The sequence below is a fragment of the Haliotis cracherodii genome, unplaced genomic scaffold, assembly GCF_022045235.1.
Source record: "Haliotis cracherodii isolate W230 unplaced genomic scaffold, xgHalCrac1.p SCAF_2, whole genome shotgun sequence".
NCBI lineage: Eukaryota > Metazoa > Mollusca > Gastropoda > Lepetellida > Haliotidae > Haliotis > Haliotis cracherodii.
In genome coordinates, this window is record NW_027266275.1 from 22327724 (window position 1) to 22343483 (window position 15760).

General features: G+C 39.2%; 1 protein-coding gene across 1 annotated transcript; it reads right to left on the reverse strand.

The window, feature by feature from the left end:
* Window positions 1-1108: 1108 nt before the first annotated feature.
* On the reverse strand, window positions 1109-15527 carry LOC139468817 (cilia- and flagella-associated protein 184-like). Its single transcript, XM_071250959.1, has 12 exons — window positions 15475-15527; window positions 8917-9136; window positions 8068-8247; window positions 7201-7487; window positions 6399-6540; window positions 5673-5797; window positions 4271-4421; window positions 3921-4114; window positions 3474-3593; window positions 3224-3316; window positions 2508-2645; window positions 1109-1717 (listed from the first exon to the last, which is right to left on the reverse strand). Exons 1-12 carry the CDS (start codon window positions 15487-15489, stop codon window positions 1472-1474), a joined length of 1911 nt encoding a protein of 636 aa, XP_071107060.1. The 5' UTR covers window positions 15490-15527; the 3' UTR covers window positions 1109-1471.
* Between the last annotated feature and the right edge of the window lie 233 nt (window positions 15528-15760).

The following is a 15760-nucleotide window of genomic DNA, read 5'->3' on the forward strand; positions in this document are numbered from 1 at the left end:
GGACCGTGCCATTCATTAATACTCATTGGGGTCACACAGCATCTGACCTGTGTGTACCCCACAAAAGATTGGACTGTGCCATTCATTAATACTCATTGCGGTCACACAGCATCTCACCTGTGTGTACCCCACAAAAGATTGGACTGTGCCATTCATTAATACTCATTGCGGTCACACAGCATCTCACCTGTGTGTACCCCACAAAAGATTGAACCGTGCCATTCATTAATACTCATTGCGGTTACATTGCATCTGACATGTGCGTACCCCACAAAAGATTGGACTGTGCCATTCATTAATACTCATTGCGGTCACACAGCATCTGACATGTGCGTACCCCACAAAAGATTGGACTGTGCCATTCATTAATACTAATTAGGGTCACACTGCATCTGACATGTGCGTACCCCACAAAAGATTGAACCGTGCCATTCATTAATACTCATTGCGGTCACACTGCATCTGACATGTGCGTACCCCACAAAAGATTGGACTGTGCCATTCATTAATACTCATTGCGGTCACACTGCATCTGACATGTGCGTACCCCACAAAAGATTGGACTGTGCCATTCATTAATACTCATTGCGGTCACAAAGCATCTCTCCTGTGTGTACCCCACAAAAGATTGGACTGTGCCATTCATTAATACTCATTGCGGTCACAAAGCATCTCACCTGTGTGTACCCCACAAAAGATTGGACTGTGCCATTCATTAATACTCATTGCGGTCACACAGCATCTCACCTGTGTGTACCCCACAAAAGATTGGACTGTGCCATTCATTAATACTCATTGCGGTCACACTGTGTCTCACCTGTGTGTACCCCACAAAAGATTGGACTGTGCCATTCATTAATACTCATTGCGGTTACATTGCATCTCATCTGTGTTTACAAGGACTTCATTTGTCATCAATTGCCACCAGTAACATTGTTATCGCACACAGCCCATACCCTAATATCAAGGACATTTATCGCATATAAAATATATTGTGATATTCTGAAATATGAATCAGTCTGGTTTTTTCTAGTTTTCTCATGCTTGAAACCTCAACATTTGTCTCATAAGAAGGCAACATAACAAAATCTGTGTAAGTAAACATGGGGTTTATATTATATACAAATGATTCACAGAACAAGTATACATTATTGATATTAATAACACTGAGTCCATTTGCACAGCACAATCTTAGGACTTAGTACACAATGCTAAGATTGATCATCATGTGCAAATGGTATGATTGTATTTACAATAACCAATAAACATGGACGGAATGTCAAAATTCATTTTTAAAACTTCAAGCTGTATTAGAATTAAAAGTTTTAAAACTATAATAGATGGCCTGCATCCAGATTTTCTTTTGTTTCATCTCTTAAATCAAGATTTATGACGTGATCCCCATATTTTCCTTAGGGCAGCATTTGGCATGTTCAGTGTGTGTGGACGATATAGTTGTATTGAGGGCACATCATGGACGTCCTGAGCGAGCTTGCTCTATTTTCCTGCGCACTTGGTTACAGTTGAGGGTTAATTCTGCATGCTGCATTCTGAGACTCTCTAACTGATCCTTAAGATCGTCACTTTCATCTTTGCGTTCCTCAAAGTCTCTCAATAAAGGCTCGTTACCAAGTAGACCACAGTTTTGACGTAACCGTTGGTTGTCTATACGCAGTGAGTCTCTTGCTTGTTTTGTCCGAGATAGAATATCACGTCTCTGGAAAAGAAACACATCATTTCGCTGAGACACAGCCTGTGTATTTAAACAACTTCTTATTGTGTTTTAGTGGTTCAGTGAATGCTTTTGTGAAAAGCACATATTGTCATGTTATTAATCATTCTGATATATCTACCTACTGTCTTACTCCAACTTCTGTACATGATTCTCACCTGAGCTACATAAGCCTCCACATCTTTCAGGTTGCCCTTTTGAACATAGTTCTCACCTGAGCCACATAAGCCTCCACATCCTTCAGGTTGCCTTTTTGTACACGGTTCTCACCTGAGCTACAAAAGCCTCCACATCCTTCAGGTTGCCCTTTTGAACATAGTTCTCACCTGAGCTACATAAGCCTCCACATCCTTCAGGTTGCCCTTTTGAACATAGTTCTCACCTGACCTACATAAGCCTCCACATCCTTCAGGTTGCCTTTTTGTAAATGGTTCTCACCTGAGCTACGTAAGCCTCCACATCCTTCAGGTTGCCCTTTTGCACACGGTTCTCACCTGAGCCACATAAGCCTCCACGTCCTTCAGATTGCCCTTTTGCACATGGTTCTCACCTGAGCTACATAAGCCTCCACATCCTTCATGTTGCCCTTTTGTACACGGTTCTCACCTGAGCCACATAAGCCTCCACATCCTTCAGGTTGCCCTTTTGCACATGGTTCTCACCTGAGCCACATAAGCCTCCACATCCTTCAGGTTGCCCTTTTGTACACGGTTCTCACCTGAGCCACATAAGCCTCCACATCCTTCAGGTTGCCCTTTTTGTACACGGTTCTCACCTGAGCTACATAAGCCTCCACATCCTTCAGGTTGCCCTTTTGCACATGGTTCTCTGCATACACAAACTGCAGCTTCTCCTTGAGGTGAGTGAGGACCTGCACCGTGCTTGTGATCTTCTTCCTCAACTTCAGCAACTCCTGCAGAGACAACGTAACGAGGATGTCAGTCATGAGGTTACATATATGCCTAGGGTGGAGCAAAGACTTACAGACTAACAACTTTCTACCCCTGAGGCCTGAGAAAGTCTTATCAGTATTTCAGTATTATCATGTTGTGTCAGTTTTAAATATGGGATGAAAGTGATGTGATGCAGGTCTCAGACATTTACCACTTCAATGAAACTCACATGCATGTGTTTGGTGCTGATAGACCAAGGATCCTTAATCCGACGGACATTATCGTAATAACATTATGTCATTGCATCTGTATTACACTACACATAGGCAATGGGTCAGGGACTTAAGAGGAAGAATCCATTCTCTTGTGCACTGAAATGTGTGATATCTGTGCCCTATATTGTCGCAATCTATAGTCCTTTTGCTATGTGATGCTGGTCTGTACAAATCGATCAGGGTAAGGCCAACCAGTTGTTGATATGATAGGCACACAATTCACACTCATGGGGTAGGAAGACATCCATGACACATCTGCCCCAGAATCCCCATGAGGTGTTGCGCGAAGGCTTCTGTTCTTGAATGTAAGCATCACTCATTACCTCATTTCTCTCTTCAATCTTCTCATTGTAAGTCTGGTTCTCAATCTTCAGCTGCTCAAAGTCAATCAGGTGAAGACCTTCGGCCAACTCTTCCTGTAGACACAGAAAACATCATATGTACTATCACAGAAAACATCAATATTATTTTCAGTCTGCTTCAAGAAATCAATCATCAGTCATAATCAATTACTAATATTTTGAGTAACATGGTAGCCTATCCTCCATCACAATGGTGTCAGCTCTCACTCACCTTGGATTTCAGCTGTTGCTCCTTCTTCTTCAGTTTATTTTTCAGTTTGATGTTCTCGAGTCGGACTGTCACAACCTCTCCCTCCTTCCTGTTGGCATTGGACAGATACTGCTCGATGTCCTGGAACAGACATTAGAAAGTTGGTCAAATGTAAACTGTAGTGTGATCAAATTAAAAATACAGTACTGTGGCAGCCAGAAGCCATACCCTTCAAGCCAGACCCATGGCAATAGTTACATTACTTCCTGGCCTTTTACATCTTGTCAACACTTGTCCAAAAATGATGATGATGATGATGATGATGATGATGATTGCACACATCTCAGCTCCCGGGGAAGAATACAACTCAGATGTTATTATCTATATAGATAAGCAGTATAATTAACACTCCACTGAATAGGCATCTAGAGTACAACTGTAACTGTAAATGAGTCTTCCATCACTGACCTTGGGTGGGATAGGTTTGCCAGAGCGACTGTTGATGGCGTTGAGTGCCACCTGTTTGCGGAAGTCCATAAACTTGCTCCTCTCCTCATCAACCTTGGCCTTCTTCTCCTCACACCTGTCCTTGAATTCCTCGATCTGTAACTGGGAGTTCTCCCTCTCGTGTTGCTCCTGCCGACGCAGTTCCTCCAGCTGAGCTGAAAGGACATCATCCAGTGAACAAGATTAGTCATAATTATTCCCAGTCTGTCCCCTACATGTCATAACATCGGGACATGAGGGGTTGGTCTTTTCATAAGTTTTCAGACTTTTATTGATTCCTGGATTCATATTATTAACCTATGGCTACCTACCCATATATTTGAGGTATCTTTGTTCCTGGTCAGTGACATTTTTGTCATAGTCTTGTCTCTCGTCGGCCTTCTTCTTCCTGAAGTACTCGGCCAGCTTGTGCTGCAGCTGGTAGTTCTGCCCCTGCAGCTGTTCCCTCTCCTGTAGAGCAGCCTGCAACACCACACACATCTCACTGTGTTGTCTGTCTGTCTCACTCACCCACACTGCTGTTCCTTCCACCCAGCCCTTAACTGTAATGCTAGAGCCTATATGAAGTCTTCAAGTCTAGATTTCCACCATCTTCCCGAGGCAAGGGAGTTAACTGACTATAAAAGTCAAGTTTCATCCCTTGCCAAACTAGGTTGCAATTTTCAGGCTCGATCATATCGCCATCAGTGGCTATTACAGTTATGTCCTTTCTATATCACTCCTATGGACTAATCAGATTACACCTCTCATATTCCTTGCAATTGCTTCCAACAAAATGGTGGTGCCCAGTGAAGACGATCTGGTCAACAATCAAAATCAGTATTGTGTTAAAACAGGTCTTACATCGCGAAGTGCATCAAATCAGGTGAGTACCTTGAATAAAAACATGAAAAGATTTGGGAAATATCTGTTGACACTGAGTCGGGGGTACATATGGTTTGCACTCGACCGAAATCTGCACACAGTTTACGAACCGGATGTCGTTTTCATTACGCGATTTTGATTGGACTATGCATAAACTCATTAGTCCAGTCAAAATATAACTCCATAATTTCAGCCTAGTTCAGCAAGGGTGGAAACTGGACTATTATAATCAGTTAAATCCTTTGCCTCGGGAAGATGAATTTCACAGGTTCAGGCTGAATGACCCATCTCCCACTGATTATTTACCCTTGGACCATGTGTCACATAAGTCCCATTGATTACTTACTCTTGAACCCTGTAACAAATATGTCACATTGTTTTATTTTACCTTGGACCCTGTCTTTTATGCCTAGGACACTGATTGATATGAGTCCCGAATATGTAATCATATGTTGTTATCAAGTGAGGGAGTGAGTTGGGTTTAACACCGTTGTTCACAGTATTCCAGTTATATCACGACTTATGTGAGCTTAATGTCAGAGAAAAGCCCAAAGTGATGCAGGTCGCAGACGTTTACCACTTTGGTGAAACCCACAAGCACAGGTGTGGTTCTGACAAACCTAGAAACATAATCAGGGCAAGCCAGGATTTGAACCAGCGGTCATACATTTCTGGCATGCCCAAGGAACACAACTCTGCACAGCTAATTGCAGCGCCTTGGACGACTGGGCCACCGTGCCCCATTGTTGTTATCAAGGCATCATTTACACCAACAGCGATGTACTCTCACAAGGGTATCACAGGGGGATTTAACACATCACAAAGTGAGAATTGAAGGTCAGCACATACATGATATCTCTCTATGAGCAGATCTCTGTCAAACTGGGGTTCTTCAGCTTCCATATCATCATCTCCTTCCCTCTCCTCCTCCTCATACAACGTCTGCTGAACCGGCTCACCCATCTCTGGAGATGCTGAAACACCAATAACATTATTTTAGGAGAGCAAATCAGTGAATAGTACATGGTACATCCATCAGTCAACAAGTTTCCCATTTCAAACAGAGTAGATGTCTTTGCTTTAAAGGATGTATTTAACTGGTGCTGCCAGTGATGACAGCTTACCTTTCTGAGCATTCAAATATCGATGAAATGAAGGCAAACTATCAAAGTCAGGGCAAGTAAAATTGCTTTTGTCACAGACTGGAGTGAGTGAGTGAGTGAGTATGGTTTTACGCCACTTTTAGCAATATTCCAGCAATATCACGGCGGGGGACACCAGAAATGGGCTTCACACATTGTACCCATGTCGGGAATTGAACCCGGGTCTTCAGCATGACAAGCAAATGCTGTAACCACTAGGCAACCTGATCACAGGCTGGAAGGCACAACATATCACTGATGTAAGTCTCAATAGGTAATTCTAACATCTTTGTGAAAATGCTGATATGTTTGAACTTTGTAATAAATTGAATTCAAAGATGTTCCAATGCACCTGGTTTCAACCAATGTACATCAATTAATCAAAACAGTTTCAACAGAAGGAACTGAAAGCTTTGTAAAAGAAGAAATTTACCTTGTCTATCTGGTGTGGTTGGAACCAACATGTCTGGTTGGATTGTCTCCCCTTGATCACCAGTAGGAGTTGGCTCCCTTGATAGTTTCTCCCCAACACCCAGAGTACTCTCTGGCCTCTCTCCCTCAGCAAATGTGTCACTCTGGTTGAAAAGTTACATAGTATCAAAATTGATATTTGGTTTATTAATCATCTGCCGATGATTAGAAATTAGAATGAAGCATTATTATTTGTTGTTTAAATATAAACAATGATTAATAACGATCGTTCAATTCAACAGATGAGTTGTGCTAATTAGTGGCAGGTCATGTTCCCCTGTAAGTATATCTGTAACAGTTAATTATAAACTAGCAGCTGATACAACTAATTCACATATATTATTGCTCCTTCTGTTAATGTCCTTTATACTCACCATGCACATGTATGCAAAAATATATAACTTTTTGGAAAACAAGATTTCAGGCTATGTGAAAAATGACAGATGTAACGCTTGTATTGTCTATAGCCTTATCTAATAAAACATCTATTAACTGATGTCACTGATATATATAGTTTGTCAACAGAAACAAATCTAGGTAAGATTTTCTTATGATTAGTGACTAATCATTAGTCATTAGTCAACACTGCAGTGCTGTGTGGAAACAGAATAACATTTTAATTTATGTCAAATGATATACCACTATCATAACAATGAAAAAAATATATATCTATCAATTGTGGACTTATAAAATACAACAACAAAAATTAAGATTTTCAAAAGTTTTATATTCTTACTCTATTCAAGTGTAAAAACATAATTTACCTGAGGCAGGGGTGACTTCCCCTCCTCTTCTCTAGGGGTGTCAGTCTGTTCAGCTCCTTCCTCCTTAGCTTCACCCTCAGCCTGAGCCTCCCCATCTCCTGCATCAGCCGGCCCTTCCCCAGTTTCAGCAGGTGCTTGTTCTCCCTCAGCTGCCCCTTCCGCTCCACCCTCCCCATCTGCTTGCCCCTCTGGCTTCACCTCCCCATCAGGTGCCTCCTTACCCTCTCCCTCTGCCTCACCCCCATCTGTCACAGCCTTCTCCCCGCCTTCTTCCACTGCTGGTTCACCTTGAAAAAAGAGGCCATGCTTAGCACACTGAAACAACTACTAATACACACGTTTTTCAGTCGCATGCTTGAAGATATCAAGTAAGACCTTTTTTCAGTAAAATAAAACGAATAAAAAATCAAAACAAGCACAAAAAGTAGAAATAGGCTTTTATCGTCATTCTATTGCATCTCCAAATCACAGTGTTAAACAAATATACCCTGATGTCTCCACGTACGGTCTGCGACTTTAGCCACTGCTTCAAAGTCTAGTAAAATTAGGTTTGGTCACTTAAGAACAGGTCATAAATGCCATATGATAACAGTAAAATCTACACTAAATTATGCTAATACTAAGAGCCAAGTTTGTGGCAGTGGACAAAGGTTTGAGCACAGACTGCACTTGTGTACTGGAGTGATGTGGTGTACTAGGTAGATACTGTCGATAAAAACAGGCTAAATACACAATTTAACACTGATTTTCAAGTGTGTGTTTTCTTACATCAATGTGTAACAACATGGCCATTAATGCCATGTTTAACCAGAGCATCATCACCTACACCCTTTCTACACATGGGCAAGACCAGATAATGCCTCCTACCTTCCTGTTTTTCTGCCTCTCCCTCAGTCTGTTGCTCTCCCTCCCCTGCTGCGGGGGTCTGGGGTTTCTCCTCTCCATCCTCAGTTTTCTCTCCCTCAACAGCCCCTCCTTCACCTTCACCAGCAGGAGTTGCTTCCCCTTCCTTAGCTTCTCCTTCAGCTGGGGCTTCGGCCTCAGGTGCTGGGAATGATTATTCAAATAAAACAAGCTGTTCCCAGGACAAACACCATCATGATTGGTGGATATCTTTAAATTTTCAATTAATCCTAAATTGGAAGTATTTTTGTCAGTGCAATTATTTAATTGCACTAACAAAAATAATTCGTAATTAGGATTAAAACATGGTAATGTCAGCAAGACAGGACTATTTCTTAAGCAAAATGTATTTGAATATATATACATGTATATCAAAACATGTTTTCGAGACTAGCTGCTAGGCCTAGAAAATTTATACTACACTGAGGTTTTAGCATGTTTGGGTATGAGATCTGTTTTGGGAAACATTAATACATGTATACAAATCTGCATGTGTGTGTGTATGATTTAACACTACAATCAGCAATATTACATCCATATGATGTTATCCTGTAAGTTATCTAGTCTTAACCAGACATTCCATGATCCATGCCACAAATATACAAATGAAGTAAATATAGTCCATTAAAGTCTGAAGAATAAGCTGTTATTGTGATTTCAGTTACACAATACAAATAGTCTGCAACAACAATGTTCCACTAGATGAGTAAAAAAGACTTAAGGAAAATACTTTCAATTTTCATTATCCTACCTATATATTTACTCTATGTAAAAAAACAAGTCAATAAGTATGATTATATTTAATCTTTCTACCTGCATCCCCATCAGGTTGTTTGTCTCCCTCCTGCTCAGCCTGCTCTCCCCCTCCATCGCCTCCCGTCCCCTCCGGAACCTCTTCAGGTGCAGCACCTTCTGCAGGTGCTTCAGCAGGTGCTTCAGCAGGATCAGCAGGAGCCTCTGTGGCTGGAGGTGTTGCCTCCTCAGTTGCCTCAGTTGTTTCAGCTTGCTCAGGAGCTGCAGGTGTTTCCGTTTCCTACAAAAGTAGTTAGTATTCTTCAATTTCCAACATATCACCGGGCTGCCTGCTGTGTCACCAAGGCACCTATTACACAGGTATTCACATTGGAAGACATCTTCCCATGGCAAGAGAGTAAACTGACTTTAAACGTCCAGTTTCCACCCTTGCCGAACTGGGCTGGAGTTCCTGGGCTCGATTGTAGCGCCACCAGTGGCTATTATGAGTTATGTCCCTTTTAAGTCTCTCCTATGGACCAATCAGATTCCATCACTTGCATTTGTTTCAAACAAAACGGTGGCGCCCAGTCAAGACGATCTGATCGTTAATCAAGATCTATGTTGTGATAAAACGGGTCTTACATCATGAAGTGCATCAAATGGCACGGGCACCTTTATCAAAAACATGAAAAGATTTGGAAAATATCTGTTGACAACAAGTTGGTGGTGGACATTCTTTGCATATACTGCAATCGACCAAAATCTGCGCGACAGTTTACGGATTTCCATAATACCAGCCTAGTTCAACAAGGGAAGAAACTGGACTTTTATAGTCAGTTAACTCCCTTGCCTCGGGAAGATGATTGGAAGACTGAATTGTTGAGTCCTCTCTGCCAAAAACTTGAATGAGTTTGATATGTGGTTATCATTTTTACAGATTGATAATGCACAAACCTGATTTTATCATGATATTGAAAGCACAAATGATTTTAGTATACACACACTTTTTTAGGGATCCAGATCTATTTGGTACACAATACAGGTGTTGCCGACAGCCTTATTTCTACTTTGATCCATCTTAAGGCTGCACCTCAACTGTCTACATATAAGGAGTTGTACATGCTACCCAATGGCCATACCTGACTTATCGCCTAATTCATGGGCTTCTGCCTGTGACGTCACGGCAATTTAAATGTACAGACAATTGTCACCTGTCAGCCTGGTAGGATGGCCGACAGCAATCAACACCTTTCTGATGTTGACTTTTTTGCATCTTCCCAAGGCAAGTGAGTTAACTGACTATAAAAGTCCAGTTTCCACCCTTGCCGAACTAGGCTGGTATTATGGAGTTACATTTTGGCTGGGCTAACGAGTCTATGCATAGTCCAATCAAAATCGCGCACCGAAATCGAAATCAGGTTTGTAAAATGTTGTGCAGATTTCTGTCGATTGCAGGATTTGCAAAGCATGTCACCGCCAACTCGTTGTCAACAGATATTTTCCAAGTCTTTTCATGTTTTTAATCAAGGTGCTCACATGATTTGAAGCACTTCGCTATGTAAGACCCGTTTTATCACTATATAGATCTTGAATAGCAATCAGATCGTTTTGACTAGGCGCCACCATTTTGTTTGAAACAAATGCAAGTGATATGAGAGGTGGAATCTGATTGGTCCATAGGAGAATCTTAGAAGGAACATAACTCATAATAACCACTGGTGGCGCTACGGTCGAGCCATGGAATTCCAGACTAGTTTGGCAAGGGTGGAAACTGGACTTTTATAGTCAGTTAACTCCCTTGCCTCGGGAAGATGATTTTTTTGTTACAGGTAAGCACTCCCCTTATATATGCCTTCTACACCAATATCTTATTGCTATTGTAGAAATTATATCCAATATAGTACATTATAACCAATCAAGTAATGTAAATTCAAGTTAGTAAAGAATTGATCATGTGTAATGTAACCATCACGCTAATCGCCATTTCTAACTTAATCGCTGCACCAGCATAGCATAAGACAGTGTGTGAAAGGAATAATACTATATGTATATGTGTTTCATATTTTAATACCATATTAGGGAGCAGGTCAGAACGGGCCCACGTCACAATGGCCTCAAAAGGTAAAGCCAAAACGGCCACAACCCATAGTCAAAATGGCCACACCAAAAAGGTCATAGCAGCCACAACAAAAAAGTCATTAGGGCCACACAGAAAATAAAGATTGTATTGTCACATTAATTGTATTATATACATTATATAACAGTTCATAACAACACCATATACACACAGATCTTAATTCAGCAGTACCTCAGCACGACACACCACATATGACACATCCCTATCACATATTAAACCCTTGAATATACGTCGATGCATTGGTGGATCACATTTTTTTACTTCTCGATACAAGTATAGAGTGGCACACAAAGTTAAAAATATTGATACAGACCTTAGGCTAGAAAAAATAGTCTTGGTTCTCAGGCACTGCCTACATCATCATAAAGTTCATTGCACGTTTTATTTTTGTTTTCATTTTCAAGTTTTTTTGTGCATTGTGTTTTAGTGTTAGGATTTTTATATTTTTTTTGTAAATGGAAATAAAAACATTTGTATTTTTTTTAGCCTTTACCCTCTGGATGCCGAGGTTTTTTTCTGACGCACATTTTCCTAAGATCAGAAGAGTGAAGGTTGTGTGAGAATTATGCTCACACGGCACTGGATCTACCTCTGGCTATAGAATTACTCAGAGGTGGAGAATATTAAATTTCCTATTTGATTGTGTAAAGTTAACTGCAAATATTAAACCGGTTTAATAAAAATACACTTCTAAGTGTTGTCCGAGAATTTATTCTGTGTTGAAAAACAGTAAATTTATCCGCTTTTTTATTTAGACGCTTTATGGAAACTGTGAGCGAACAAAATACTGCCTAATAGCTGAACGACATAACTACATATCAAATGGAGTTATATGCAAATGTATAACGACATACATTCAATGCCAAAAATAGCATGCCGTAAATGACGAAAACTTATTTTTCTCTATGATGTCAAAAGGCGACAGAGAGGTTACACACTTACAAAGAAAAGGGGGCATAACTCTGCTATGCTTAGCACTAGTTTATTGTAACCCTGGTCACTTGGTGAGAATTAGCTGTGGGTAAGTACAATATATTTTCATGGTGTTTTATTCACGAGGAACCAAACTATTCCAACACAAATATCGATATTGAAACTGTATATGTTTAGTTATAAAAAAACCCCATAAGAAATGATGAAATCATACTTCATAAAAAAGAGGTAATAGAGAAATGGATGGCCCTATCTAACCTATACCTTAGTCCTTAGATTCCAACATTCTCCTGATTGTGTAAGTGTAATTTGACTAATGTTGCACCATTATTAATGGAGAACTAGCCTTATCATCAAATGTAATGAAATACCCAAAAAAATAACACCATTCCTTTTGACTTCATGGCTGGTTTTATGTCTTTGATAACGTCGGAGAAAGACGACTCTGGTATTTTGATTGATATATATCTCCCCTAATTTTTGTTCATGGTATGGAAGATTTTGATGTGTAAAACGGTATTTGACGCTTTTTCGATACCACATAAAATCACTGCTTTCACCAAGTAAATAATGTCTTGAATATGTAAACAATTAGATAGTTTATCGTGGATCTTAATTGGACAAGACACGCACCTGTTTGGCATCAATTTACGTAATGAAATATCCAAAAGAATATTCCAAAACAACCAAAATTATATTCAATATTGGACATATGATTGTTCATTATTATGTTATTATTTCTCTTCATCTTGTCTCAGGATTACACAATAAAAGATGCTAAGAAAGCTTTATTGGTATAGAATTATCAGGATAATCGTATAAGGTTGAACCAACAAATTTTTTTTTTACAATTCCTGGAGAAATAAAGTAAACAGTTTAATATCTTGTGATCACAATATTGAAAAAAGAAAGAACCCATTGATTTATGTAATGCAAAACGAAAGGAATAATTCATAAATTGTTTGTGACTAACGCGCACCTGGCGAATTGTTAGATATCACTGTTCGGTGTATCAAATGACATAAAAAAACAATTCCAAGACCAAGACAATTCTTTCAGAAATGTGTGCATATATTTTAACGAAAAATATTATCCATTTTGTTAAAGTAATATATTCAGCTTTAGTTATAAGATAAAATGAATCGGCTATTCATAGACATTGGTTATATGAACTTATAATATTGACTATTACACATCCCAAGAAATACATACATGCTGCAGTTACATTTACACTTCATCTTGTAACACTTGTCCAAAGGAAAGAAATATCATATTCGACACCATAAAGCTATCAATTATGATGTAATCAATGTTCAAACAAACAGGAGGTTATCAAAGGTTTGTCCATACATGTTGTGGCCTATATTTACATATGATATCATTTTGAACATTGACAAATATCCAAAGTGAAATTATTTGTTTGAAAAAATGTATAAAAGATATGCAAAATCTACATCATAACTGAAACTGTAAACAGCATGGTACAATGATCATGTGCACTCTCAATCAAGGACCTTCACCTCAAAGAAATGACCAAATATGTACAACAATGTTGACATGACATCACTACCGGTGACCGACTTTTACAAAATGGCGTGTTCACTGTCATCAGTACGCGGGATTTTATAAGGGGACTTTCGTTGATTCAGTGTTCATATATGTATATATGTGACATGTAAGTAATGAGTAATTTTCATTCTGATAATCTATGTACTGTTATTTGTTATTATTTTCGTTGCAACCAACGAAAATAGTCAGAAATTCCGATATATACCGTTGTCGTTGTCCATGATTTTTCGTCAGTCATGGCGTCACACAGGACAGTAACTTTGATAATTTCTGTTGAAACTATCAAATCATTGCAATGTATCTCTTTTAAATTCCATAATTCTTCCTACAATTCTCTTCCCATGCATATTCTGAAAATGTTGAGCCAAATAGACGAATGGAAAACAAATAGACGAGTGGAAAGCTCAAAATAGGAGAAAATGCTACACTGTGTAAAATCTGAATTTTGCTTTGTTTACATTTCAAACAAGTGCAGTTTTTCACAACCAACTTATTTTGCTTGATTTCATCTAGCCACTTTGTATTGGTGACAAAGACCATTGGTCATTTGATTCTAACATGTATGAGGAATTCAATGATGTATGTATGGCAGCTAAGTTTGAAATATACGTGATGTTAAAGGCTTCTCATAACCAGTGTACCTGAAACGTGAATTTGTAAACACTATCCAATATGGCGGAAAGTTCACTTCGGCGTTCATGTTTGCATATTTTCCAAAACATTCGAAAAGATTCCAGGGTTATTGGAGACATTTTGGAATTATCATTGGTGATTTGATAAAAGACAGATACCTGTGATCACTAATATGCTATTTTTGAAATTCATTTCTCTGAGTAAATATCCGAAATTTAGACTTCAATACATATTGTAAATAACGCCATGAGTGGTGATTTAGTAATGTTACAAAAATGGCGACATTTACGATAAACCTCATTTTCAGAGGTCATTTTCAGTACTTTTGCATGGCCTAAAATGCCAGTGGATGATATCACAGAACAGGGAATTTCCCACCTTATTCAAAACTGTGAAGAGTATTTGTGTGGGTGATGAATTTTGAAGTTTATTCGACTTCAAAGTGAGGGTTGTAGAGGAAGGCACCCAGGGGGGTTAAGTGTTAGGATTTTTAGATTTTTTTTAAAATGGAAATATAAACAAAACGTGCAATGAACTTTATGATGATGTGGGTGGTGCCTGAGAACCAAGACTATTATTTTTTCAGCCTAAATGTTTTCTGCAATACTTGTTACACTAAACACTAATTAGTAGTGAAAATAAGAAGTAAAAACGTTGTTCTGGCCGTTTTGACTATGGGTTTGAGACCATTTTGACACTTTTTCGTGGCCGTTTTGACTTTTGAGTTTTGGAAGGTTTTGTCTTGAGGCCGTTTTGACCACGACCCCATAATTATACCAAGAACACCATGTTACTGATCACTGATTTCGCGCCACAAGTGTGATGTCAGTATATTTTCTCATTTATAAACGTACTACCATGCACAGCCAATCAGTGCTTATATATATTTTGCCTATTTTACCTCTATAATATTATATACATCATACATAACAGGGACAGTCAATTGTCACCTGTTAGCCTGGTAGTATGGCCTACAGCAATCAACACCTTTCTGATGTTGACGTTTCTTGTAATTTGCTACAGGCAAATAAATACATTTTAATGAAACTCCGTCTTCGAATACTTGTCTGGGACAACTAGAAGCCGGATGCTGCGACACAGGTAGTAGGGACTGATGCAGGATATCTATATAATGTTTCATTAATGAAATGTATTAGGAGTACTAAAACACTAGAGATCTTATTCTGCCGTTATTCGTCCCTCTGAAGTTGACAGCTGGTAAAGAAAGTGGAGATTGGAGTTTCGTGAAAGACAAAACGTTTGATTTACATTGTACCCTATTATAGCTATATATCTGGCCGGGAGGTGGCATCGCCAACACACAAGTATGCGATAATTTAGGTTTAGCATTTTGTAAAACTTACTTGTGTGTCCGCCATCTTGGTTGTCAAGTAAACTGTACACTATGGGGATGCCGGGAAGTATTTACTGGGCTCCGTCTTGCGCACATGCACTGTTAAAGCTTCTGCACAACGCGTGTAACCTTCATTGATACTCTGGGAGTAAACAACTATCGTTGTGAGGAGCTCGCTCCTAATCCAACAGCGCAGTCATAACAGTAGTTTATGGCTTTATTAAACACCATAATATAAGGTGGAAAACAAATAAATGAAGTGTTTAGTGATTTTTAATACCGTTTTATCATTGCAT